At 44.0% G+C, this 25,582-nt stretch overlaps 1 protein-coding gene across 7 annotated transcripts in view; it reads left to right on the forward strand.

The window, feature by feature from the left end:
* The window catches only part of STAG3 (stromal antigen 3), a 147,617-nt gene that overhangs the window by 99,285 nt on the left and 22,750 nt on the right, over window positions 1-25,582 (forward strand). For all 7 annotated transcript variants that reach the window (XR_004537260.1, XM_033924435.1, XM_033924434.1 and 4 more), the window contains 4 exons: window positions 11,261-11,454; window positions 12,313-12,511; window positions 18,051-18,203; window positions 22,860-22,953. Coding sequence is in view for 6 of the 7 variants with exons in the window: in XM_033924435.1 (XP_033780326.1) it covers window positions 11,261-11,454; window positions 12,313-12,511; window positions 18,051-18,203; window positions 22,860-22,953 (640 nt within the window). In the remaining variant the exon portion in view is untranslated. The remainder of the gene's footprint in view (window positions 1-11,260; window positions 11,455-12,312; window positions 12,512-18,050; window positions 18,204-22,859; window positions 22,954-25,582) is intronic.

Raw genomic sequence — 25,582 nt, forward strand, 5'->3', positions numbered from 1 at the left:
ATTAACATCCATGGAAGTAAACCTTGAAGATGTACGCAGGCATATAGAAAAATTAAAAACTGACAAATCCCCGGGTCCGGATGGAATTCACCCAAGGGTTCTGAAAGAACTAAAGGAGGAAATAGCGGAAATACTGCAGCAAATTTGCAATCTATCCCTGAAAACAGGTGTGATCCCGGAGGATTGGAAGATAGCCAATGTTAAGCCCATCTTTAAAAAGGGATCAAGAGGTGACCCGGGAAACAGACCCGTTGAGTCTGACCTCGGTTCCGGGGAAAATGGCGGAAGCACTGATAAAAGAAAACATCGATGAACATTTTGAAAGAAACAAACTTCTGATAACCAGCCAACATGGTTTCTGCAAGGGGAGATCGTGCCTAACGAACTTATTGCACTTCTTCGAAGGAATTAACAAACAGATGGACAAAGGAGATCCCATAGACATCATATATCTAGATTTCCAAAAAGCCTTTGACAAAGTGCCCCATGAACGCCTACTCCGGAAACTGAAGAACCACGGGGTGGAAGGAGACGTACATAGATGGATCAGAAACTGGTTGGCGGGTAGGAAATAGAGGGTAGGAGTGAAGGGCCACTACTCAGACTGGAGGAGGGTCACGAGTGGGGTCCCGCAGAGCTCGGTGCTTGGGCCGCTGCTATTTAATATATTCATAAATGATCTAGAAACAGGGACGAAGTGTGAGATAATAAAATTTGCAGACGACACCAAACTATTTAGTGGAGCTCGGACTAAAGAGGACTGTGAAGAATTGCAAAGGGACTTGAACAAACTAGGGGAATAGGCACGAGATGGCAGATGAAGTTCATCGTTGAGAAATGTAAAATATTACATGTGAGAACCAAAAGGCGAACTACAGGGGTCTAAGGATCTAGTGAAACTAGAGACCAAACAGAAGAGGGAACGACGGGAGCTAGAGACACAGGTGGATATGAGGGTACAGGCTGAGGACAAAAAAGACGCACCACAGGGAGAGGAGGAACAAAACGAAATTCAGGGGTTGGCAGCCCATGAGCGGGATGGCAAGAGAAACAAATCACAAGGAAAATCAGGGGCAGAAAAAAATCAGGATTTAAATTGCTTATACACAAATGCAAGGAGTCTAAGGACCAAAATGGGAGAACTGGAAGTCATGGACAAAAGAGAGGACCTAGACATAATTGGAATCACAGAAACATGGTGGACAGAGGACAACAAATGGGACGTGGTACTGCCAGGGTACAAACTCTATAGGAGAGACAGGACTTACAAGAAGGATGGAGGAATAGCACTATATGTAAAGGACTCCATCCACTCGGCCAGGATGCATACGGCAGCAAAGGCGGAAGGATTGGAATCACTATGGGTCAAATTACCAGGGAGAAATGGAGCTGACATAAAATTGGGATTGTACTATCGCCCACCTAGAAAACCAGAAGCAAACGATCATGACCTGGAAGAAGAATTGAGACGGGAATGCAAAAATGGGAAGTGTGATAGTGATGGGGGATTTCAACTACCCTGAGATAGACTGGAGTATTGGACACTCCAACTGTGCAAGGGAAACGGAATTCCTAGAGGCTGTGAGGGACTGCTTCATGGAACAGCTAGTCAAGAAACAAACGCGAGGGGATGCCACTCTTGACCTAATCCTCAACGGACTAGGGGGACCTGCAAAGGAAGTGGAAGTAGTAGGGCCACTAGGCAACAGCAATCACAACATGATCCGTTATAAATTAGAAGTAGGGACATCAAAGGTGAAGAGAACCACATCGACAACGCTCAATTTCAGAAAAGGGAACTACGATGCTATGAGGAAAATGGTGAGAAAGAAACTCAGAAACAGCTCTAGAATGATGGGGACTGTAGAGAAAGCCTGGTCCCTACTCAGGGACACGGTGCAAGAAGCACAAAACCTGTACATCCCCAGGTTTAGGAAGGGGTGAAAAAAAAATCGAACAAAAGACCCGGTGTGGATAACAAATGAAGTGAAGAAGGCGTTAGGTGAAAAGAAAATGTCGTTCCGAAAATGGAAAAAGGACCAAACTGAGGAAAACCGGAAGGAACACAAAAAAACTCCAAAAGGAATGCCACCGAGTGGTTAGAAAAGCAAAAAGAGAATACGAAGAGAGGCTGGCTGGGGAAGCAAGAAACTTCAAAGCGTTCTTCAGATACGTGAAAGGGAAGCAACCAGCGAGGGAGGAGGTGGGACCGTTAGATGATGGAGACAGAAAGGGAGTGGTTAAGGAAGAAAAAGAGGTAGCTGATAGGTTAAACAGGTTCTTTTCGTCGGTCTTCACGAGCGAGGACACATCCAATGTACCAGAACCTGAGGAGATCATAAGTGGGGATCAAGATGAAAAACTGGAGCAAATAGAGGTAAGTCATGAGGATGTCCTCCAACAGATAGATAGATTGAAAAGCGACAAATCACCGGGCCTGGACGGAATCCACCCAAGGGTGCTAAAAGAACTGAGGAATGAAATAGCAGAAACACTCCGACAAATTTGCAATCTATCCTTGAAAACTAGGGAGATACCGGAGGACTGGAAACTAGCGAATGTCACACCTATCTTTAAAAAGGGATCAAGGGGTGACCCGGGGAACTACAGGGAGCTTGACTTCGGTTCTGGGTAAGATGATGGAAGCACTGATAAAGGACAGCATCTGTGAACACATAGAAAGAAACTGAACAACTGACAACTGACAACTGAAAACGAGCCAACATTGCTTCTGTAAGGGAAGATCGTGCCAAACAAACCTACTGCACTTCTTTGAAGGGATAAACAGCCAGATGGACAAAGGGGAATCCATAGACATCATTTATCTCGACTTCCAAAAAGCATTTGACAAGGTACCCCATGAGTGGCTACTTAGGAAGCTGTGGAACCACGGGGTGGGAGGGGATGTACACATATGGATCAGACACTGGTTGGCAGGCAGAAAGCAAAGGGTTGGAGTGAAGGGCCAATACTCGGACTGGCAGAGGGTCACGAGCGGTGTTCCGCAGGGGTCGGTGCTGGGACCACTGCTGTTCAATATATTTATAAACGACTTGGAAACAGGGATGAAGTGTGAAGTTAAAAAATTTGCGGATGACACCAAACTCTGCAGCAGAGTTAGGACCACAGAGGAGTGCGAAGACCTGCAAAGGGACCTAAGCAAACTGGAAGAGTGGGCAAATAAATGGCAAATGCGCTTTAACATAGAGAAATGCAAGGTCATGCATATAGGGAAAAGGAACCCGATGTTCAGCTACAAAATGGGGGTAGCATTGCTGGGGGAAAGTAATCTTGAAAAAGACTTGGGTGTGCTGGTGGGTACAACAATGAAATCATTGGCACAATGTGCAGCGGCCTCAAAGAAAGCAAACAGAATGCTGGGCATCATTAATAAGGGTATCGCAACCAGGACGAATGAAGTCATCATGCCGCTGTATCATGTGATGGTGCGCCCGCATCTGGAATACTGTGTCCAATATTGGTCGCCGTACCTCAAGAAGGACATGGCGATACTTAAGAGGGTCCAGAGAAGAGTGACAAAAATGATAAAAGGTATGGAAGACTGTTCATACGCTGACAGGCTGGACAAGCTGGGGCTCTTCTCCCTGGAGAAGAGGAGACTTAGAGGAGACATGATAGAAACTTTCAAGATCATGAAGGGCATAGAGAAGGTAGACAAGGATAGATTCTTCAGACTACGGGGAACCACAAGTACAAGAGGGCACTCGGAGAAACTGGAAGGGGACAGGTTTAGAACCAATGCCAGGAGGTTTTTATTCACTGAGAGGGTTGTGGACACATGGAACACTCTCCCGGAGGAGGTGATCGGGCAGAGTACACTACGGGGATTCAAAGAGGGATTGGATAGATTCCTGAAGGATAGGGGGATTGAGGGGTACAGAGAGAGGTAGATAGGGTATAGAAAGAGTATAGATAGAAAAATAAGGGAGCTATAGGGCTAAATCAAGAAACCCTGACAGGTCATGGACCTGATGGGCCGCCACAGGTGCGGACTGCTGGGCGCTATGGACCTCTGGTCTGACCCAGCGGAGGCAACTTCTTATGTTCTTATGAAACAGAAACCCGAGGTACAACTATACGATGGGAGGGATGTTATTAAATGAGAGTACCCAAGAAAGGGACTTGGGGGTAATGGTGGACATGACAATGAAGCCAACAGCACAGTGCGCAGCTGCCGCTAAGAAGGCAAACAGAATGCTAGGTATAATCAAGAAGGGTATTACAACCAGAACGAAAGAAGTTATCCTGCCATTGTATCGGGCAATGGTGCATCCGCATCTGGAGTACTGCATCCAATATTGGTCGCCGTACCTTAAGAACGATATGGCGTTACTCGAGAGAGTTCAGAGGAGAGCGACGTGTCTGATAAAGGGGATGGAAACCTTCCATACGCTGAGAGATTGGAGAAACTGGGTCTCTTTTCCCTGGAGAAGAGGAGACTTAGAGGGGATATGATAGAGACTTACAAGATCATGAAGGGCATAGAGAGAGTAGAGAGGGACAGATTCTTCAAACTTTCAAATAATAAAAGAACAAGGGGGCATTCAGAAAAATTGAAAGGGGACAGATTCAAAACTAATGCTAGGAAGTTCTTCTTTACCCAACGTGTGGTGGACACCTGGAATGTGCTTCCAGAGGGCGTAATAGGGCAAAGTACGGTACTGGGGTTCAAGAAAGGATTGGACAATTTCCTGCTGGAAAAGGGGATAGAGGAGTATAGATAGAGGATTACTGCACAGGTCTTGGACCTGTTGGGCTGCCGCATGAGCGGACTGCTGGGCACGGTGTAGACCTCAGGTCTGACCCAGCAGAGGCATTGCTTATGTTCTTATGATAGAGGATAACTGCACAGGTCTTGGACCTGTTGGGCCGCCGCGTGAGCGGACTGCTGGGCACGATGGACCTCACGTCTGACCCAGCGGAGGCACTTCTTATGTTCTTATGTAAAATTTAAATTGAATCAGGGGCTGAATGGATCATTCAGGTCTTTATCTGCCGTCATCTACTATGTTACTATGTATGCTAGAACAAAGAAGCCAGATTTACCTCCACTGTCCTTAATTGCAACAACTTGGGCATATTCACATGTCAGCTAAACGCTTAGGGGTAAATTCTCTATTACTGTGTTTAACTTAGGCGTGCTTTGGACGTCCGATGTAAGTGAATAATTACGGAGTTAAGGGTCTTAATTAATGTTAATTGGGAGATAAACGACACATAGACGTCCCTAAGAGGTAGTTGACGGACTGACGTCTACAGAAAGCATAGTCCCGTCTCCAGCTCTGGACGTGGGCGTTCCGTGGGCGTGCCAAATGGGGACGCTAGATAGGCGCTACCTGAGCAAACGCCTGCGTCTAAATATCGTGTATTATGTAGACGTAAGAAACCCTGGTCTAACTTGGATTTCAATGCCGTTTAAACTTTCGTAATTGCGGCTCTTTGTTAGACGTGAGGCAGACGTTCGTTGTGTTTTTTCATCAATAATTCCAATAGTGAGTTTGAATAGGTAATTTTCATCTTTTCTCTGTCCTAATAAATATAATGTCAATGGAACACATTATATTGCATGGATAACAAACCACATTTCTGCCCGAACAATAATATAATTTACACATGGCTTTTACAACCCCCTTTTTTTTCTCAACAAACACCCTCCCCCACCAAAAACATCCCCCCCTAACTGGATCATTCTTCAACACCTGTCCAAGCCCTCTGAAGTTTGATTTAACTCATAGATGTTGGCCAATGCCTATATTGCATCAAAAGAAACACATTCCTACTTGAATGGCTTGTAGTTAGGAGTAAATGAAAGTATCTCATGCACCTGTGGCTGCAGAATGCTGAGGAGAAACAGCAAATTCCACCACTTCTGAGAACTGTTAGGATGCAAGAAAACAAAAGTGAACAACAAACAGCACTGCAATCGGCTCTCTTTTGAAAGCAAAGAAAAAACAGCACACATTATCAGCACTTAAAAAGAGAATAAACAGATACACACCTTAACATTCAAGCTTCCCTCATTGCAAAATGGAGGTCTTCAGTTGCACAAAACTGACCTCATTGTGACCTCATCAATCTGCACCTTCAAAGTAGTATGCCACAATTAAAAGATGTGCTGGGTGTAGAACTCACAACCTCTGGATGTTAGGAGCACAGGCTGGCTCCTAACACATAGAGCTACAGCTACTTCTACTTAGGTCCATCTCACCACCCTCCTGAGGCTGGTTGGGCTGCTCCTGGGGGGGAACAGAAAGGAAAGGGGGTGGGGTGGGATCAGGAACAGGAAGGGCAGGAGAGTGATGGGAAGGGCTATGGGTGGGGGAAGGGGAAGGTCCAACAGGGGATGGTGGTGGGGGTCCAGGAGGCAGTGGTGGGGCAGGCGGTGGGGGTCCAGGGGGCAGTGGTGGGGCAGGCAGTCCAGGGGGCAGTGGTGGGGCAGGCGGTGGAGGTCCAGGGGGCAGTGGTGGGGCAGGCGGTGTGGGTGGTCGTGAGGGCTCCCAGGGAGAATAATCCCCCTCCTCCTCCTCCTCTTCCCCTTCTTCCCTCTCCTCCTCTTCCTCCTCCTCCGCCGAGGACCAGGGTGGGGCTCCCTCCATCACCTGCGGTGCCTCCTGAGGTGGTGCCTGCGCTGCTGCTTGACAAGAGGGAAACAGGATCCAGTCAGATATGTCCACAACACTTTTGAACATGACATTCTTTACTACGTTATTTTCTTCAAATGCTAATAACAGGATGCAAAGCACCTACTCCACTGTAAACATCAAAATGTAGCATAAGTAAGTGAGGCAAGTAGAACACCATAAGGCATTGTGACATGATATCACAATAGCAGCTTTACTGCAGATTTTATGATTAAGAATGGTTTACAGCTACTCAAGCATTTTCATCTATTTATTCTGGTAGGCTGATCACAAAGAAACACACGCTGGACTCATTACTCACCGGCTTCAGCGCGAAATTCCTCCCTCACCCCTTCAAGGAAGGCCCGCTCCTGGCGCCTCAGCAGCCGACCCCGTTTCCTGAGATCCTCAACCTGGATAATAGAGAGAGAGAGAAAGAACGGAGAGGGAGGGATATGATGAGTGCCATCTAGCACTGTGGCATAACATGTTTACTTAAGTATTGACCTCTATAAGCACATAAAAATGGAGTATGCTGCCCTCCAAGAGCCCCTATCCGCTTTGCTGCCTGCCTCCACCCCCTTCTGCCACATGTTTTACATGAATGTATTCACGTACTCCAGCATTTTCCCCTTTCTGTGCTGGAGGCATCGCTATCTCTCTACTGTACCTGGGACAGTGAGGGGGGGGGTTTGAGGTGACATGGCCAGCATCATAAGGAGGAGTGTGGGATTGAACTCACAACCCCAGGGTGCTGAGGCTGTAGCCTATCAGCACTGCCCCACATTACAGCATGTCCTGGTGAGTTTACAATCATGCAGCAGGGGCAATAAAATAGTTTGGTCAGAAGGAGCAGCGTGGCTTGAAACCCCTGACGTCAGGGTACTGACGCTGTCACTTTAAACGTCATGCCACTATCTCCCTAGACCAGCAGATTGATACAGGAAAGTTGTAGGTACTTGAAATGACATAGCAGCACTTTAATATATTTGTTTTCCTTTGGCAAAGTTGATTTCAAGATGTTTCTATTACAAATGCGATATTCGTGACACAAAAATTAGTTGTGTGCATGTTGTGAATGGAATAGATGCCTTGTAGGAGCTGAATTTGTCTTTGAAATCCTACTACTGCTCCTTTGGGATGTGCTTTAATTTTAGTATTCAATGTAAAAGATTTATTATGCACAATTGTAGTTTTAAAAAGGAATCACAAAAAACATGACCAATTTGATCGAGACAGGTTTCCATCATAATTACTTTTTACATGATTAATTGTGAGAGCCTGACTTGGAATACTTACTTCCCTGGGACAGGAGGCTCTACGATTGTACCGCCGGGTCAGGCGGGTCCATGAGTCCCTGAATTGCAGGTATGACCTGCGATGGCCAGGCACTACAAAATAGTGGTGCTCCCGGGAGAGAAACAGCCTGGCCAGCAGCCTGGAGTCCTGGGTGGAAAAGTTTGGCTGTCTCCTGGCAGCCATTTTAGGAGAAATAACTGCGTATGAAGAACGGGTGATTCTATGACATCACAACGCAAAAAAACGCGATGACGTTTTTGTGCCGCTTGGGCGTGCTTGCAGCGGCCGCTCCGCGCTACATCAACACTGTTGATTACATCCTAAAGCACGCCGATATCGCTGTTATACAAAAAAGTATAGCAGAACGCTTAGAAGCTTACCATGTAAACCTAATGAAACTTCACCTCCTCCAAACACAATGACAAGTTATAAATTAAATAAATGAAGATTGGGAAGTGAGGTTCACATATTTTAGCTTAGCTATGCATGTTTGGGTGGGTGGAAAAAAAAAAGAATATTATGTCTTTGGTAACCTTAATCAGGACTTGAACCCCTGACCTTTGGAAGATACATGCAGTGCTTTTAAGCACTGAGCTATGTTGGAGACTTGGGAATGGGAGTCTCCAGAAATGGCTTTAGGTACAAGCTTTGACAAGGGGTAATCATTGCAAGTATCTACAGGTGTATTTGATCTGAGAACACCCAATGAACGTCCAAAACTATTTCAAAATTCTAACGGCTTCTATGACGTCAGATGCTACTTTATGGTTAGGGTTAGGGCTACAGTTAAGTAGCTCGGTAGCTCAGTGAGTAAACGCGCTGTACCAATCATCCATAGGTTGTGAGTTCAACTCCCAGCTTGTCTTTTACTTGATTATAACATGAGGGGTTTATGCTGCAGGAGTGTGTTGTTGGGGTGTTGCAGGGGTGTCTAGGATGACAGAGAATAGTCACTTGCATTTTCAACAATGCATTTGAATTTCTTAAGATGAAACCTTAGTGAGCCGGGGGAGGAAGGTCACCGCAGCCTCGTGCCTCAGATGAAAAGGTTAATTTTTTAGGGACTGTGTAAGCTGATCTGGGACAGTCTTCAGCGACTCGGAGCCCTCCTCCCGGCTGGGCAGAAGGAGGAGGCTTTGGCGGTGGTGGTTTTGGTGGTGAGTGAGGGCGGGAGGGGGGAGTCGCCTGGCTGTTGCATCTGCACTCCTGCTGGCCACAGACCTACTGATCACAGAGCAGAGATCACAGAAGCACGCAGGTATTTGCGCATGCGCGGCTAGGGTTTTATTATATAGGATATACACCTATCGCATCTCATTTTCATCACAAACACATTAGTGAGACTATACACAATACATTACAAAGTTGAGCTTGGGTTTGATAAAATAAACAGCATAATTTTGACTCTGTATTACATTTATTGAACCATACTTAAGAATATGGGTGTTGCATCCGTGACAACGGTGCTTTACACCATTGAGCTACCAGTCTTTTGCCTCAACTGACTGTGATATGATAGCTAAGTAGAGTATACTTTAGCACATCACTAAGGTATGCTATGACAGGGGAACCAGAGACACAGGTGTAGGTCAGTGAGTAAAAGCACTATATCGATCATCTGTAGGTTGTGAGTACAACTCCTGGCTTGTCTTTTACTTGTGGCATATCTACCTTCCAGGTGCACCTTGATGATGTCACAATGAGGTCAGCATTGTGCTGCTGGCTACTTCCTCTTCCTGTGAACTAGAAGCCACATTCAGGTCTAATCTGTGTTTTGATTCTGTTTCTAAGTTGGGCCAGTGTAAGTTATGGGATTTACCTTTGTTCTGAAGAATGAGCTGATTGTTGCAATGTTTTATGACCAGGAGAGTGTTCTTTCGAGCAAGATATCACTTCTAAACTATCCTCTCTGAAATAATGTCTCTGGGAAATCGAGAGAAAGCTTATTGGATGACTTAGGGTGCCTTTCCTGCCAGTCTTTGTGGAACTTAAACGAAGTTTATAAGAAGTCTATATGGTGTTCAAAGTCCTATCCTTTCCACTTCTAATAGGAGGTGAGTATGACATTTCTGTACAGCTTTCTGTGTAGCATACATCTACCGGTTCCCACCTTCCATACTGATAATGTAAGTTCAACACCCACTCGGTACGTTTCATCTTCTAGTTCTCCTTTGAAACATAACATATTTTTTTTCCTTGTATTAATGGTAAACTGTACAATTCTGATATCCTAGAGGAAAAAGATACAACACAACAGTGTTCTCTGTCTGCCATTCCCTACCTCACTGATATTGCTAGATCAACTAATATATAGTTTACAAAATGGTATACTGTGTTTTGGTTATCTTTTTCATCATCCTATACTTACAATGCTGAATGAGTGATAATAAAGAGTATAAAAAAAGTATAATCTTAAAAAAAAAAAAAATCATACCCACGTCTATCACGGGTCCATTGGAGACGTCTTAATGACGTTTCAGAAACCTGCATCTATCTTGCGCGAAGAGGTTGTAGGGACGTCTACTGCACGCCTAAGTACCGTTTGATTGACACTTGCGTTTGCCGGACGTCTAAAGCACGCCTATGTTAGACGTACTAATAGAGAATTTACCTCTCAGTGTACAAGCCTGAATAATTTTTCTTTTAACTGCTTCCATTTTTTTATTGTTGGAGAAAAAGGAGCTGTGAGGGAGGGGGGTGGGGAGGAGGTATACATCCTGTAACCAGAATTTGTTCTAGCCCATTGCTCAGCTGGGAACCAGTTGACTAACTGGACCAGGAGCCCTTGTATGAGACTAATCCAGAAGCTATGATGCACTTCACTTCCATCTGTTGGAGATAGAGAAATACTAAATTGTTAAAGCTGTATACAGGTCTTCTAGAGTAAAGAATGACATGGGTGACAAAATTCATTACCATTCCTGTCCCCGTGGATAACCTTGGGAAACAATCCCATGTCATTTAGTGTCTCAACCTGAGTCCTTCTACACCAGCATTCTACAATGCAAAGCTTGAGGGTCAGTTGCTGTGCCCATTCATACTCTGATTCTTCCCTCTCTTCTTAAAGAATGACTTGGAGATGGTTATCCGCGGGGACAGGGATGGTGATGTATTTTGGCACCATGTCATTCTCTATTCTAGAGTACATTTTGGATTTTCTGTCTCCATCTGCTGGTCAATGGACATAACCTACAAGTTTGGACTAGCCTAGAGGACACTAATAAAGTGAGAAATAGACTAGTAACAATTGTACAAGGCCATCTCCAACAAATGTGAATATTATCTTGGGCAGAAATTGCTTCTGTTACTTCCCATTCCAGCCTTAGGTACCTGGAGAAGATGTGCAGTGACCAGCTCTCCCCAGAACAGCGAGATGATGCCAGTGTTTTGCTGCAGGTATACCGCCAGTCCCTGGGTGCCGAAGATACAGGGGTGTCTGTTCTCAGCAAAGATAGCAGCAAAGAGTCTATGATTCATCCTGAGAAGAGGCCTGCCAAAAAGAGAAGGCTGGATAGTAGGAAACCATTTATTTCAATGTTTGTATGTCTTCCTACCATTATGTTCTTTCCACATACAGTAGACTCTCTGTTAACCGGAACTACCGGAACTCAAGCAACCAGCAAAAAAATCAAAGAAATACTGTAAAACTTTAAATGAAAATAAAAACAATTTCTGGTGGAAATTTAAGTGTATACTTGTCACGCCAACCTGAGTGTGCCCATGCTTTGCCTACCACATGTCTGATAGTTTGGAACAGTTTATGGTATGGCATAGTATGGAGTATAAGGCCATCTTCGGAGAAAACTCCAGCAGACTTAGTGGCCAGCATTCCGGTCTCTCATACCTTCCTCAGTTCAAGGACTACGCAGTGATTTAAGACACCATTTCCATCCTCTTAAGGTGTACGTCGGAAGAGGATGTTTAATTCCATCTTTGAGTTCCTAGGTCAACATATCTGGAACAGTCTACCTGCCTATCTGCGACAACTCCCCACACACTACCTTTTCAGGAAAGATTAAAGACATATCTCTTCTCCCAGTAGTCTCAACTCATCCCAGTCCTCTTCATCCCACAGACTGCCATCCCTAAAACTAACCTAATAATGTTAAACTCACATATCTCTAACACTATATCACAAGTGTAATTCATCTTGCTGTAAGCTGCAATGATAACTCTCAAGCAACCAGAAACTACTTTTTTTTTAAAAATCTGGCATCAATCCCCAGGGTGCCAGTTAACTGAGAGTCTACTGTACTTTCTGCCTGCAGCCTGCACTCTTCACATCCCATTTTCACTTTCATGTTTCCCTTCCTACATATAGGAAAGGGTTTATGGTGTTTCAGAAGCCCTGGTTGGGTTTTTTTTATTCCAGCCACTTCCCTGAGTGAGGACACAAGCTGGCTGAATCATGATGAGAGCCTGCAGCTGAACAGTCGGTTAAGGACTCCTCCCTTCACCTCCACTGTACTGAAGGAATCCCGGAAGCAGGTCCCAAGGGAACAGGCTGTGCAAGAAGAAGAGGAAGAAGAGCAGGAGTCAGAGAAAGGATCTGAATCAGAATTTGCCCCCAGGTAATGCGGAGATATGATAGAAGTCCATAAAATACTGAGTGGCGTGGAAAGAGTAGAAGTGAATCGCTTGTTTACTTTTTCCAAAAATAATAGGACTAGGGGGCATGTGATGAAGCTACTAAGTAGTAGATTTAAAACAAACTGGAGAAAATATTTCTTCACTCAATGTGTAATTAAACTCTGGAATTTATTGCCGGAGAATATGGTTTAAAAAAAAGTTTGGATAATTTCCGAAATAAAAAGTCTATAAGAAGTTATTGAGATGACTTGGGGAATTCTGCTCCTTATTCCTAGAATAAGCAGCATAAAATCTGTTTTACTGCTTGGGAACTTGCCAGGTACTTGTGACCTGGGTTGGTCACTGTTGGAAACAGGATACTGAGCTTGTCTTCAGTCTGGCCCAGTGTTGGCAACTCTTATGTCCTTAATGTCCCAGGAGAGATGAGATGAATGAAGTAAAGGGAAACCATCAAGCTAGCAAGAACCAGCAAGACATGTTCTCCTAGGCTTCTGTAGCTGGCATCATGATTGTTGCAGTTGCAACAATCACTAGGAAGACATGTTTAAACTAGAAAATAAGATGTGCCATATTGGGTCAGATTAGTGGTCCATTGAGTCCAGCATCCTGTCTTGACAGTGGCTTATCCAGTTCAAATAAATAACAGGATCACAAAGAAGATACAATACATCTTGCTCGTACTTGTGGATAAGCAGTGAATTTCCCAAGTCTATGTGGCGAAAAATGGTTTATGGGCTTATCCTCCGGAACTTGTCTAAACCCTTTTTAAACCCATATCCTCAAGCAATTTATTCCACAGCATGAAACAGCTGCATAAAATACCAGAGATCCCATGAAGATTTATCAGTCAATACCGAAGAGCATGAAATCAAGGGAGTCAAAAAGTTGTTTACCTGTAACAGGTGTTCCGCACAGAGAGCAGGGAAATGCAAGTACACAATTTGATGACTTTGCCAATGCCGAGATGCCAAAGCTTATAGAATTTTGAACTTGGGTCAGGATGTACTGGAGCATCAAAGTGTGTGAGAAAAAAAGGAGAAAAGAAATATCTGTCAGCAGGGATGGGGTGAAGGAGTTGTTACTGTGTAGTGATTCTGGCTGGGAGAGCTCTGTCAGACTGTTCACAACAAAAGGAAGGCTGTGTAGCCCAAAATCCAGGACAAGATGATGTTTTTTGATGTAGGAATACCTGAGTTGTTATGGTTACAAGTAATAGCCGTATCTCAAAAAAACATATAGCGGAATTAGAAAAGGTACAGAGAAGGGCGATGAAAATGATAAAAGGTTTGAGATGACTTCCCTGTGAAGAAAGGCTAAAGTGGCTAGGACTCTTCAGCCTGGAGAAGAGGCAATTCAGGGGAGATAAAGGACTTTCCAAAAATACTAGGACTAGGGGGCATGCAATGAAGTAGTAGATTTAAAACAAACCGGAGAAAATATTTCTTCCCACAATGTTTAACTAAACTCTGGAATTTGTTGACGGAGAATGTGGTGAAATCAGTTAGCTTAGCGGGGTTTAAAAAAGGCTTGGATAATTTCCTAAAAGAGAAGTCCATACACCATTATTAAGATGTCTTGGGGAAATCCACTGCTTATTCCTAGGATAAGCAGCATAAAATCTGTTTACTACTACTTGGAATCTAGCTAGGTACTTGGGACCTGGGTTGGCCAGTGTTGGAAACAGGATACTGGGCTTGATGAACCTTCGGTCTATCCCATTATGGCAATTCTTATGTTCTTATTTCTAAAGGGTTTTATTTTCCTGAGGTAGAAGAGAAGGGCATGCCTGCAATCTAGTATATTCAGTACAGCTTCTACAGGAGTGGCATGTGTCCCTGAGAAGGAGGAAAGTGCAGTGGATTGGTTGATATGAAAACTGGACATCTTTTTTGGGAGGAACTTGGGATACATGTGGAAAGACAGCCTGTAATTGAAAAATTGGGTATATGATGACTGTGCAGGCAAATATAACAGGCCACCAGAAAAGCAATATTTCATGTAACATGTTTGTTTAGCAATGCCCAGTGATTCAAATAGAGGTTTCATTAGTGCATTGAGAACAACATTAAGGTCCCAAGGTGGAGGTTGCTCACGTACAAGTAGATAAAGGTTCATGAGGTCTCTCATGATCTTGGAACCAACAGGTGAGAGGAGCAAGTCTTGTTATCCACTAGATCTTGGTAAGCTGCAATAGCTGCTAGGTGCAAGTGGATAGCAGTAGTTTTGAGTCCCTCTTGAGAGAGGTGAAGGAGATATAAGAGTGATAGTAGGTATGAGAGAGGATCTCCCACTACCACCGAGAAAGCAGCTCCACTTGAACAGATAAGAACGTTAAGTAGCCGGTTTATGAGCCAACGGGAGAATCACCTTGACTTTTTGAGTTAAAGCAGAGTGGGATTTACAGCACCACCCGAGGGCCATGCAGTCAGAGATATGGAGGCCCTGATGCACAAAGCTCCAGACAACATGGTAAAAAGGACCACGGTGGGAGCGATTTTTCTTTTACTAGTGATGCTCAGCACAATAGCATTCAAAATGCATGCTGTTTGAAACCAGTCTTACTTACAAGGAAACCTTTTAGAAACATAGAAAAAGACGGCAGATAAGGGCCGCGGCCCATCTAGTCTGCCCACCCTAATAACCCTCCCCTATTTAACTCTGTGTAGAGATCCCACGTGACGATCCCATTTCTTCTTAAAATCAGGCACGCTGCTTGCTTCGATCACCTGAAGTGGAAGTTTATTCCAGCGATCAACCACTCTTTCGGTGAAAAAGTATTTCCTTGTGTCGCCGTGCAATTTACCACCCCTGATTCTCCATGGATGTCCTCTTGTTGCCGTCGGACCTTTGAAAAAGAAGATATCCTCTTCTACCTCGATACGGCCCGTGAGGTATTTGAACGTCTTGATCATGTCTCCCCTCTCTCTGCGTTCCTCGAGTGAGTATAGGCGTAATTTATCCAGCTGTTCCTCGTACGGGAGATCCTTGAGTCCCGAGACCATCCAGGTGGCCATTTGCTGGACTGACTCAAGCCTCAGTACATCCTTGCGGTAATGAGGCCTCCAGAATTGTACGCAGTACTCCAGATGGGGCCTCACCATGGATCTATACAACGGCATAATGACTTCAGGCTTACGGCTGACGAAACTCCTACGTATACATCCTATGATCTGCCTAGCCTTAGATGAAGCCCGCTCCACTTGATTGGCAGTCTTCATGTCTTCACTGATGATTACCCCTAAATCCCGTTCCACAACAGTCCTTGCCTTTTGTGCATTGGGGCAAGAGACCCTAGAATGAGATGGAGCAGTGACCCTTGCTGCTGGGTCAGTAGTGCTGGGTCAGGGCGGAGCTGAAGCTGTATTGAATTATCAATTACATGTAGAGGAGAAGTGGGTACCAGATCTATGAGGATCAGTCGCACTCCACTCTGAGGAGCTAAGAGTAGCAAATAGCAGAAACCAACAGAAAGCAAACAGGAGACCTTGGTTCCATGCAATGGCATAAGCAATGTGAGCCAGTCGGGATGTGTGTGGTTGGGAATCCCTCTGAAGGAGAAGGGAGAGCTGCTGCAGGCTGAGGTATGTGACCCAAGATGGGAAGCTTCATGCAACAATGTCAACACATCCTTAATCTAGGGGACAGTTCCAGCCTGTTAATTCCATTGGTGATATCGCCAACAAGTGTGCCTGCATCTTCCCTGCTTGTCTATGGAGAAAATAAAAAAGAGTATGCAGTAACTAGGTCTCTGTAAGAGAGGCTCTGTATTACCTCCTATATAACTACTGTCTTCTGACTTTTGAGTATGGTTTGTGTTTCATAGCCATTCTGCTGGAATTATTAGATCTACAGTCATGTGAAAAAATTAGGAATGTTCATATATCAATGTCAAATCTTTTTTTTTTTTTATTTATCTCTGGAAAAGAAAGTGATGTAATTGCAGGTAAACAGAAATTTTCCTTGATTTACTCATGAAACAAAAGATATCCACAAAAATGTATATTCTAACTCAGGAATAAATTAGGACACCCTACACACTAATAGCCAGTGTTACCCCCTTTGGCTGAAATAACTGCAGTGAGACATTTCTTGTAGCCATCTACCAGTCTGACATCGGTCTGAGGAAAGTTTGGCCCACTCTTCAATGCTGTGAGATGTTTGAGGGGTTTCTTGCATGTACAGCCTGTTTCATATCACCCCACAGGATCTCAATGGGATTAAGATCAGGTCTTTGACTTGGCCATTCCAGGACTCTCCAATTCTTAGTTTTCAGCCAGTCGTTGATGGATTTACTGGTATGTTTTGGGTCATTGTTGTGTTGCAGGGTCCAGTTCTGCTTCAGCTTTAATTTTCTGACAGATGGTCTCACATGTTCCTCAAGCACCCTATGATACATGGTAGAATTCATGGTGGATTCTATGATGGTGAGCTGACCAGGTCCTGCTGCAGCAAAGCATTCCCAAACCATGATACTTCCACCTCCATGCTTCACAGTTGGTATGAAGTTCTTTTCCTGGAATGCTGTGTTTGGTGTATGCCAAAAATGTCCTCTTCTGGTGTCCAAATAATTCAATTTTAGACTCATCTGTCCATAGAACACTATTCCAGAAGTCCTGGTGTTTGTCTATATTCTCTCTGGCAAACTTCAGTTTGGCCTTGATGTTTCTTTTAGAGAGCAAAGGTTTCCTCCTTGCACACCTCCCATGCGAGTTAAATTTGTGCAGTCTCTTTCTGATTGTAGAGGCATGCACTTTCACATCAACAGTAGCAAGAGCCTGCTGTAAGTCCCTTGATGACATTTTAGGGTTTTGGAGACCTTTTTTTAGCATCTTAAGGTCTGCTGTAGGGGGTCAACTTGCTTGGACAGCCAGACCTGGGCATGTGGCAGTTGTTTGGAAAGTCCTCCACTTGTACACTATTTTCCAGACCGTGGAATGGCTAATGTCAAATTCTTTTGAGATCTTTTAAAATTCCTTACCAGACTTAGAAGTTGCTACAATCTTCTTTCTGAAGGCCTCAGACAGCTCTTTTGATCTCACAATGGTGTTCACTCTCACCGCAGCAGTCATGAGCACACCAAACTAAATGTCTGAGGTTTAAGTAGAGCAAACCTCCTTCAAAATGCTGAGTAACAATGTTCTGATCATGTGCACCTGATGTGATACACCTGTGTGTGATTTGAGCCATTTTAAGTGGAAGGATATGTGAGGGTGTCCTAATTTATTCCTCAGAAAATACATTTTTATGGATATCTTTTGTTTCATGAGTAAATCAAGGAAAATTTGTGTTGTTTACCTGCAATTACATCAATTTCTTTTCCAGAGATAAATAAAAAAAAAAAGATTTTACATCGATATGTGAACATTTCTTAAGAAAGAACTGAATATTTCATGGGGTGTCCTAATTTTTTTCACATGACAGTAAGATCTTTGCTGTAAAAATAAATGGTGGGTTTTATGGATAAATATGACAACTGCCTTTAATAGTTTAACTGATTTGTTGCCCTGGCCTTTCTTCTAGTCAATCCTGGATTAGTTCTCACCGTGGTCCAGAAAATCAGAAGCTTCAGCTTGCCACACCAGCAGGTAACTCCCATCGTCTGCGGAAAGATAGGAGGCTTCAGTCCACATCAGCTGGAGACCATAGACAGAATATCAACAGTGGGCTACAGCGGTGAGTGTGCTGAGAGATAAGTTGCCTTAGCACAGTGATGGTAAAATACCAAGGTCTGGCAGAGCAACTGGCACAAAGTCATAGGACCAGCTACTACCCAGGTCAGTCCCATTAATGGAGTCCATACTGAGATCTGCAGTGGCATTATCCCAACAAACCACCTTGGCATTCTCTGGGTAGTGCTAGTCCAGTGATGGAGCCGGAGGTTATCTGGCTAGCAGAAGTTTTCAGTCTACTTATCGGTAACCATATGGGAAAGTTCAAATCTTTTTTTTTTTAATTTAAATTTTTTAAATTGTTTAGTGGTATAAATTATTATCTGGCTATTTAAATAAGAAACCAAAAACTGGACTTAGAGATATTTGGAGTATTGAGATTAAGCATCAAATTAATGCATCTCAATGGCCACGTATTTGGTTTTGGAGGATGAAATGTACAATGTCTGCGTCTATGAGGCAAACATGGTTTTTCCTGTTGCATAGAGCACTCTGGACCCCTGTTCGTTTACAAAAATTGGATTGCTCTAAGTCTAATAGATGTTGGCATTGTCATCTCGAAGCTGGCTCATGGGACCCTCGACCACCAGAGGGCATCCGCTGAAAATCAGGGGAGGGAAGTTTCATGGTGACTCCAGGAAGTACTTCTTCACCGAAAGAGTAGTAGATCATTGGAACAGACTCCCACTCCAGGTGATAGAGGCCAGCAGCGTAACGGATTTTAAGAGAAAATGGGATACTCACGTGGGATCTTTTAGAGAGTGAATTCAGGGGAGGGGATATTTGGAATGGGCAGACTTGGTGGGCTATAGCCCTTTTCTGCCGCTTTTTCTATGTTTCTATGAGTTGCCATCCAACAAATAACATATAATTGGAAGGACTATAGAAGACTGAATTATTGTTTTTGGTGGAATTCCGTTTGTCATGTGTATAAAATGGAAAGAGCGTTGGCAGTTCAAAAATTTAAGGATGTGTGGGGACCATTATTAAATTATAGTAATGAATAAGTTACACTTTTCCCAATTTTAATACACATGTGGATTTGTGGGGGGGGGGTTCTTGGTTTTCCAATAAGAATATATATAGGAATGTCATAAGATATTATTTTCATATGGTAGATATTAGTTGTATATGAATTTGGGAGGGGGGTGGGGGTTAAATCTTCTTTGTGTATGATATTGAAGATTTTTCAAGTGATGTTGTATTATAATTGTTTGATATTTACTGTACACTTGATGTAAGTTATAAAATGAATAAAGATTTTAAAAAAAAAATAATTTAAATTTTTATTAATATTTTTTCAATAATAGGTCCAATAACAAAAACCAAAACTCACTTGTTCATTAACTCCCTTGAACCCCATCCCCCCTTCCCTAATCCCTATTCCATACAGCACATAATGTTCCTACCCATCACCAACTTAATGCCAAATAACCATTAAGAAAACCCACACTCTTCAGATGGCCCCAGAGACAAAGCATCAAAATAAAGACAATAGATCAAATAGCTCTAGACTCTAGAAGATCCTTTTGACCTGATACCATAGTTCAAAAGAGTGCCAGCATTTCTCAAAAATAGCCAGTCGATTGAGATGAATAGCAGTCAGTAGAGAATGACACGGGGAAAAAATTTGTCCCTGTCACCGCCCCATCCCCAAAACCACCATCCCTGTCACTGCCCCGTCCCCGTGACCACTGTCCCCGCCTTGTCCCCGCAACCACTGTCCCATCCCCATGACTACTGTCCACGCAGCATCCATACAAGCCTCAGTACTGCAATATTTAGCTTATTCCTTCCTTATAAATCAAAGTTCTGGCTGCTGAATTAGAAAACGAGATTTTTAGGCGGCAGGGCTATACTTTATCCTAAAGCAAAAAAAAAAAGAAATAGAAATATTTTTTTTACCTTTGTTGTCTGTTTTCTGCTTTCCTTATCTCATTGAATTCCTTTCATCCACTGTCTGTCTTCTCTCTGCATCTTCCATTTGCTCACACCCCCCCCTATTGGTCTGGCACCCATCTTCTTCCCTCCACTCCCCACATAGTCCTGGCATCTCTGTCTTCTTCCCTTCCAGCGTCTACTCCCCACTCTCTGTTCCCCATTTCCCTTCAGCGTCTTCTCCCCACTCTCTGTTTCCCAGTTCTCTTCAGTGTCTTCTCCCTAGTCTGTCTTCCAAATTTCCCTTCAGCGTCTGTTTCTCTCCACCCCCCTTCAGTGTCTGTTCCATTCCTTTCCACCACCACCCTTCCCTCTCGCTACCCCCTTCAGCATCTGTTTCTTTCTACCGCCCTTCGGCATCTCTCGCGTGGTCCAACCATCTCCCTCCATCCCTCCCTCTTACCTTTGTGGCATGTTACAATGTAATTTGTGCAAGGCGCCGGAGCCTGTGAGCACGGTCCCCATCCCCACAAACCATCTCGCTTCTGTGTTCCTATTTTCCCCATTTCTAATATCTCCCTTCTGTATCTGGCATTGCCCCCACCCCCCTCCCCGGTGTCCATATACCATCCCCATGTATGTTCCCTTTATGTCTCTGTCCCTTTGCCCCCATGCACATAATTTCCCCTCTGTTACCTTCCTGTGTCGAGATTTCCCCTCTCTTCCACACCAATGTGTCTCTTCTCTCCAACCCCATCTAGCTTCTTTCCCTCTTTCTTCCCCCACCCCACCCCCTGTTTCCAGCATCTGGCTCACCTACCTGTCCTCCTCTTTCTTTCCTGCCTGTGAAATTAATATTTATCTCCCTCTTCATCCCCTTGGCCCAGCATCTCTATTTCCCTTTCACTCCCTCCTTCCTAGTGTGAGGGAACATGCATGATCATGGATGGCGTGGTCCAGAAGCCCCCTCCCACCTGATGGCCGCGTCCTGCCATCTCCCTCCCTCCATTTCACCTTAGGTGCCGAGTCCAACTTTAATTCTTCTTCTACCAGCTGCATGCTTTTGATAAGCTGCGTGTGCGGCTGCTTGAGCTGTTGAATCTTCTCCTCTGACCCAACTTCCTGTTTCCGGTTGCGTCAGAGGAGAAGATTCAACAATTCAAGCAGCCGCGCACGTGCGGCTTATTGAAAGCGTGCGGCTGGGAGAAGAAGAATTAAAGTCGGACTTGGTACCTAAAGTGAGGTGGAGGGAGGGAGATGGCAGGACGTGGGATGCGGCGATCGGGTGGGGATATTGGACCGCACGATCCGTGCTAGCTTCACTGCGGAGACAAGACCATTCACCACTCCACGGGGCGGTGAATGGCCTTGTCCCCGCAGCGACCACTAATTTTTGTCTCCCTGTTTCTGCGGGATACCCGCAGCTACCTGCAGCTAACCGCTGGTAACAACCACCGTGTCATTCTCTAGCAGTCAGCTTACTAAGGACTCCTTTTACAAAGCCACAGGCCGGTGAGGTAAATGCTCTGACGCTCAGAGGAAATCATAGAACATCTGAGCATTTACCTCATTGGCCCGCAGTAGAAACCTCTACCGCAGCTTTATAAAAGCCAGTGTAAGGTAATAGACATGCCACAGTTTAGAAATAATCAAATCCAAGGATGGCAAGTCTGCAGAAGGCCCAAAGTCTTGCAATTTCTCTCTGTACAACAGCCAATCAGGTTCATGTACATTTCTAATCTAATATGGACAATTCTATTCAGTTTAACCAAACTGCTGCTCAAGGTGGATTAAAATTTAAGCAGAAATAGACCAATCCCATTTGATTAAAATACATTAAAATATAAGAACATTCTAATATTTAAATGCCTGTCAGATATTGGTCCGATAAATGTTTTAAGAGCTCTCCTAAATGATTTTTATAAGAAATGATTTCTTGACTATCGCATAGATCAGGACCTCTACCTATCAGGGATGTTGGTCTAGTAGTAGATTTCCAACAAGATGAGAGGGAGAGGGAGATGATGATCTAGGAACTAAATAAATAAAGATCGAGTTTTGAAGGTACTCTGGTGCTAAGTTTGTACAATATCTTAAAGATAAATAATAGTAACTTTAATTCTTGCCTTTACTGGCAACTAATGTAATCTCCCCTTCCGCCTCCCCTCCCCCGAATCAATTTAGCGGCTGCATTTTGAACAATTATTCATCTGAGTTGTGTCTCAAGTAATCCTAGCAGAACAATATTGCAATAATCATTACTTGCAGTACTGTTCTTAAATAAGAGAGATCTAAAAAAATGATTTAAGATGGCAAAAAGGTTATCCCAACTGTATCTGTGTACCAGTCTGAATATATCTAGTAACCTAGATAAATGCTACCAGTCACTCTAAACCAAACTAGACCATCACATCTCCAACCTGCTGATCACAACATCCAACTACAAAACCTTCAGGAGAGAATTAAAAACCAAATTATTCAGGAAATTTGTCAAGTCAAACTAACTTTCTCAATATATCCCCAGACCCTAATGCTTCTAATTACCTATCTTGTAATCTCACTGGGTATGCCCAGACCAATTCTTTTGTAATCCGCCTAGAACTGAAAGTTATTGGCGGAATAGAAGATACTAATGTAATATTCCGATTTGGTATCCAGATATAGCCTGTTATAAATGGCCTGTGGCAGTCGGCATTTTTTTTTTTTCAAATGCCAGCTGCTCAATCTTGATTCAAAGGCGCTTGCATTGCTTCATTTGCTAACTTTCTTGCAATACCTGTAGGCTGAGGTTGATGGAGGAGGAAGACGAAGAAGAGGAGGAAGAGGAGGAACTGGTGTCCCAAGAAAATGAATCAAGTGAAAAATCTGAGGACTCAGTAAGTTAAAAAAAAAAAAAAAAAATTATATGCAATCCCGGATCTCTCAGTCCATGTGGACAGGATAGAGTTCAGCTTATTTATAGTCACAGAGCATTATAGATTGAGCTTTGGTTTGCATTATCTTCTCTAAAGTGACTTTGAAATGAGTATGGTTTCACATAAGAGGCCATCACAGCAGTGGTATTGCAGACAGAGAAGACAGCAGGGACTGGATCAGTGCAGTGGTGACTTTGGAAAAGATGACTGCGGAGCACCTCTGCATATAGGTGCTTTGATGAGGTTCCAGGAAGAAAATGTCATAGAAATTGAGGCCATACTGTAGACGGAAAATCTCGTGGTCGTTGCAGGAATAATAATGGCTTTAGTGGTTCAGAGGTAGCCCTGTGGAAAACCTGTGTTTTGGAGTCGCTGGTCAGCTATTTTACCCCTAAGGTCAGCTGGGGATACAGCAGAATCAGGAAGGTGGAGCACGAGTTCCAGTCATGCAAGTGGCAAGATTAAGGGTAATTCATTGCATGATCCCTTGGCTGAGGACTCTCGCTGGAATGAAGTATGTTTGTTTATGTTTATTAAAAACTTTCTACACTGCATAACAGCCTAAAAAAGGATCCAAGCGGTGTACAATACATAATACCTGATTATAACTTGCCTTGAGCTATTACTGAAAAAACATGAGCTAAATGCAAATACAATTATTTTATTAAATGAGTTGGGAAGTGAAGGAAATGGTAATGGATTTTGAAATACCGCTTTTCTATGGTACAGCCAAAGCAGTTTGCATATTTACCGTATTTTCACTCATATACCGCGCACCCGGGTATACCGCGCGGGGAACACAAATTTATGTAATAAAATGTTAATATAGCGCGCACACGCGTATACTGCGCATGCTAAAACCTCCTCCCGCCTACTCCGAACCGGCATCCTCCTCCCCGCTCGCGTCACCCCTCCTCCCCCTCTGATCCGAGATAATCTGATCCGGCATTCCCCCTGTGAACTGGAGAGAGCGAGACCAGAAGGCTTTGAGCATGCGCAAATGCTCAAAGCCTAGTCCAGCCCGGCAGAGGAAGAAGGAGGATCTCTCTTGCCCGGCCCAGCCCAGCCCAGCCCAAACCAACGAAGGAGGATCTTCGGGCACTGGCACATGCTGTGCATTGGTGCTGATGCTGGTGCCCAATTGGGTAAGAGTTGTATTTGCGGTGCTGGGGGGGATGTAGGATCGCGGGGGAGGGGGGGTGACGCGAGCGGGGGGGGAGGATGCCGATTCGCAGGGGGAATGCCGGATCAGAATGTAAAAAAAAAATTGTAAAATGCGCTCACACGTATAACGCGCATGGTTATGCACGGTTTGTAAAATCGTGTATAACGCGCGCATTATATGCGTGAAAATACGGTAGGTATTTCTGTGTCCCTAGTTGTCAAATTTACCACCACTTTTTTGCCTTCCCATCCCCATTCTTTTTTTAAATTTTATTATTTTATGAAATGATGTAACCCTTGTTCTCCTTTCGTATCATATGTCTTCCCCCTCTGTTGTCTTCATTATTCATGTTTGCTCTCCCTTTTTTTTAGACTATTATTTAAACGATGTTTTTATGTAAACTACTTAGGAATTTTTAAGCAGTATATCAAGCCATAATAAACTTGAACTTGAAATGGAAACCCAAAAGGAGCAGAAGAAAATGGATGCCAACTCCCCCCCCTTTAAAAAAAAAAAAATTAAAATGAGAGAGTAAAGAGATGAATTGGAATTGTTGCAGCAATCATACTGCAGAAATGATAGCATTTGCAGGCAGTAGAGAAGACGGTATGTGTGAAATGGTCACAATGAAAATGTGAGAGCTGGTGTTAATGGTTGGCAACCAGGGCAATTGACCTACCTCAGGAGGGCTTCCAAGTCTACCTCAAGTAGAAGGAAGCGTAGCCTAAAGGGAGCTTTGGGGGTCATCTCTCTAGCTTCTGCCTTGGGACCCCTGCATGGTTCATAGACAATTGCGCACGGACAAAATCGCGCAGACAACCGAGCGCGAGACAACTGAGCGCAAGACAAATGAGCGGAAGACGCAAAGAGTCAAGGGAATCATACTGAACACGCGTTGACGTGATGACGTGTTCACGTGCTGTACGTGCGCGTGTCCTTCGATGAGCAAGCGGCCTCTAGTGGCGCGCTGAATTGTCATTGCGCTGAGTTATCTTGTGCTAAATTGTCTTGCGCTGAGTTGTCGCTGCACTCAATTGTCTTGCGCTCAAATGTCTTACGCTGGATTGTCTTTGCGCTGAGTTGTCTGCACGATTTTGTCCGTGCGCGATTGTCTTGCGCGCTTTTGACCTGTCCCCCCCCCCTGCATATCTTAACACCAGTCCTGCTGAGAACTAGAAGTTGAAGATTTCACTTTTTATTTTGTGTTCAACTGCATATTATTGATACTATAAAAATACAGGTCCAACAATATCACCACTAAAAGAGAAGAAAAAGACTTCAAACTTTTTCCGTTGTAGCTCCAATTTTATGGAACGCCATGCCACCTCAATTCTGCTTTGGAAACTCCCTCGACAAAGTCAAGACTAAACTAAAAACGTTCTTATTCCAAGACGCATACCACAGCATCTAAATATTTCCTTTCCA

The sequence above is a fragment of the Geotrypetes seraphini genome, chromosome 16 (genome assembly GCF_902459505.1).
Source record: "Geotrypetes seraphini chromosome 16, aGeoSer1.1, whole genome shotgun sequence".
NCBI classification, from domain to species: Eukaryota; Metazoa; Chordata; class Amphibia; order Gymnophiona; family Dermophiidae; genus Geotrypetes; species Geotrypetes seraphini.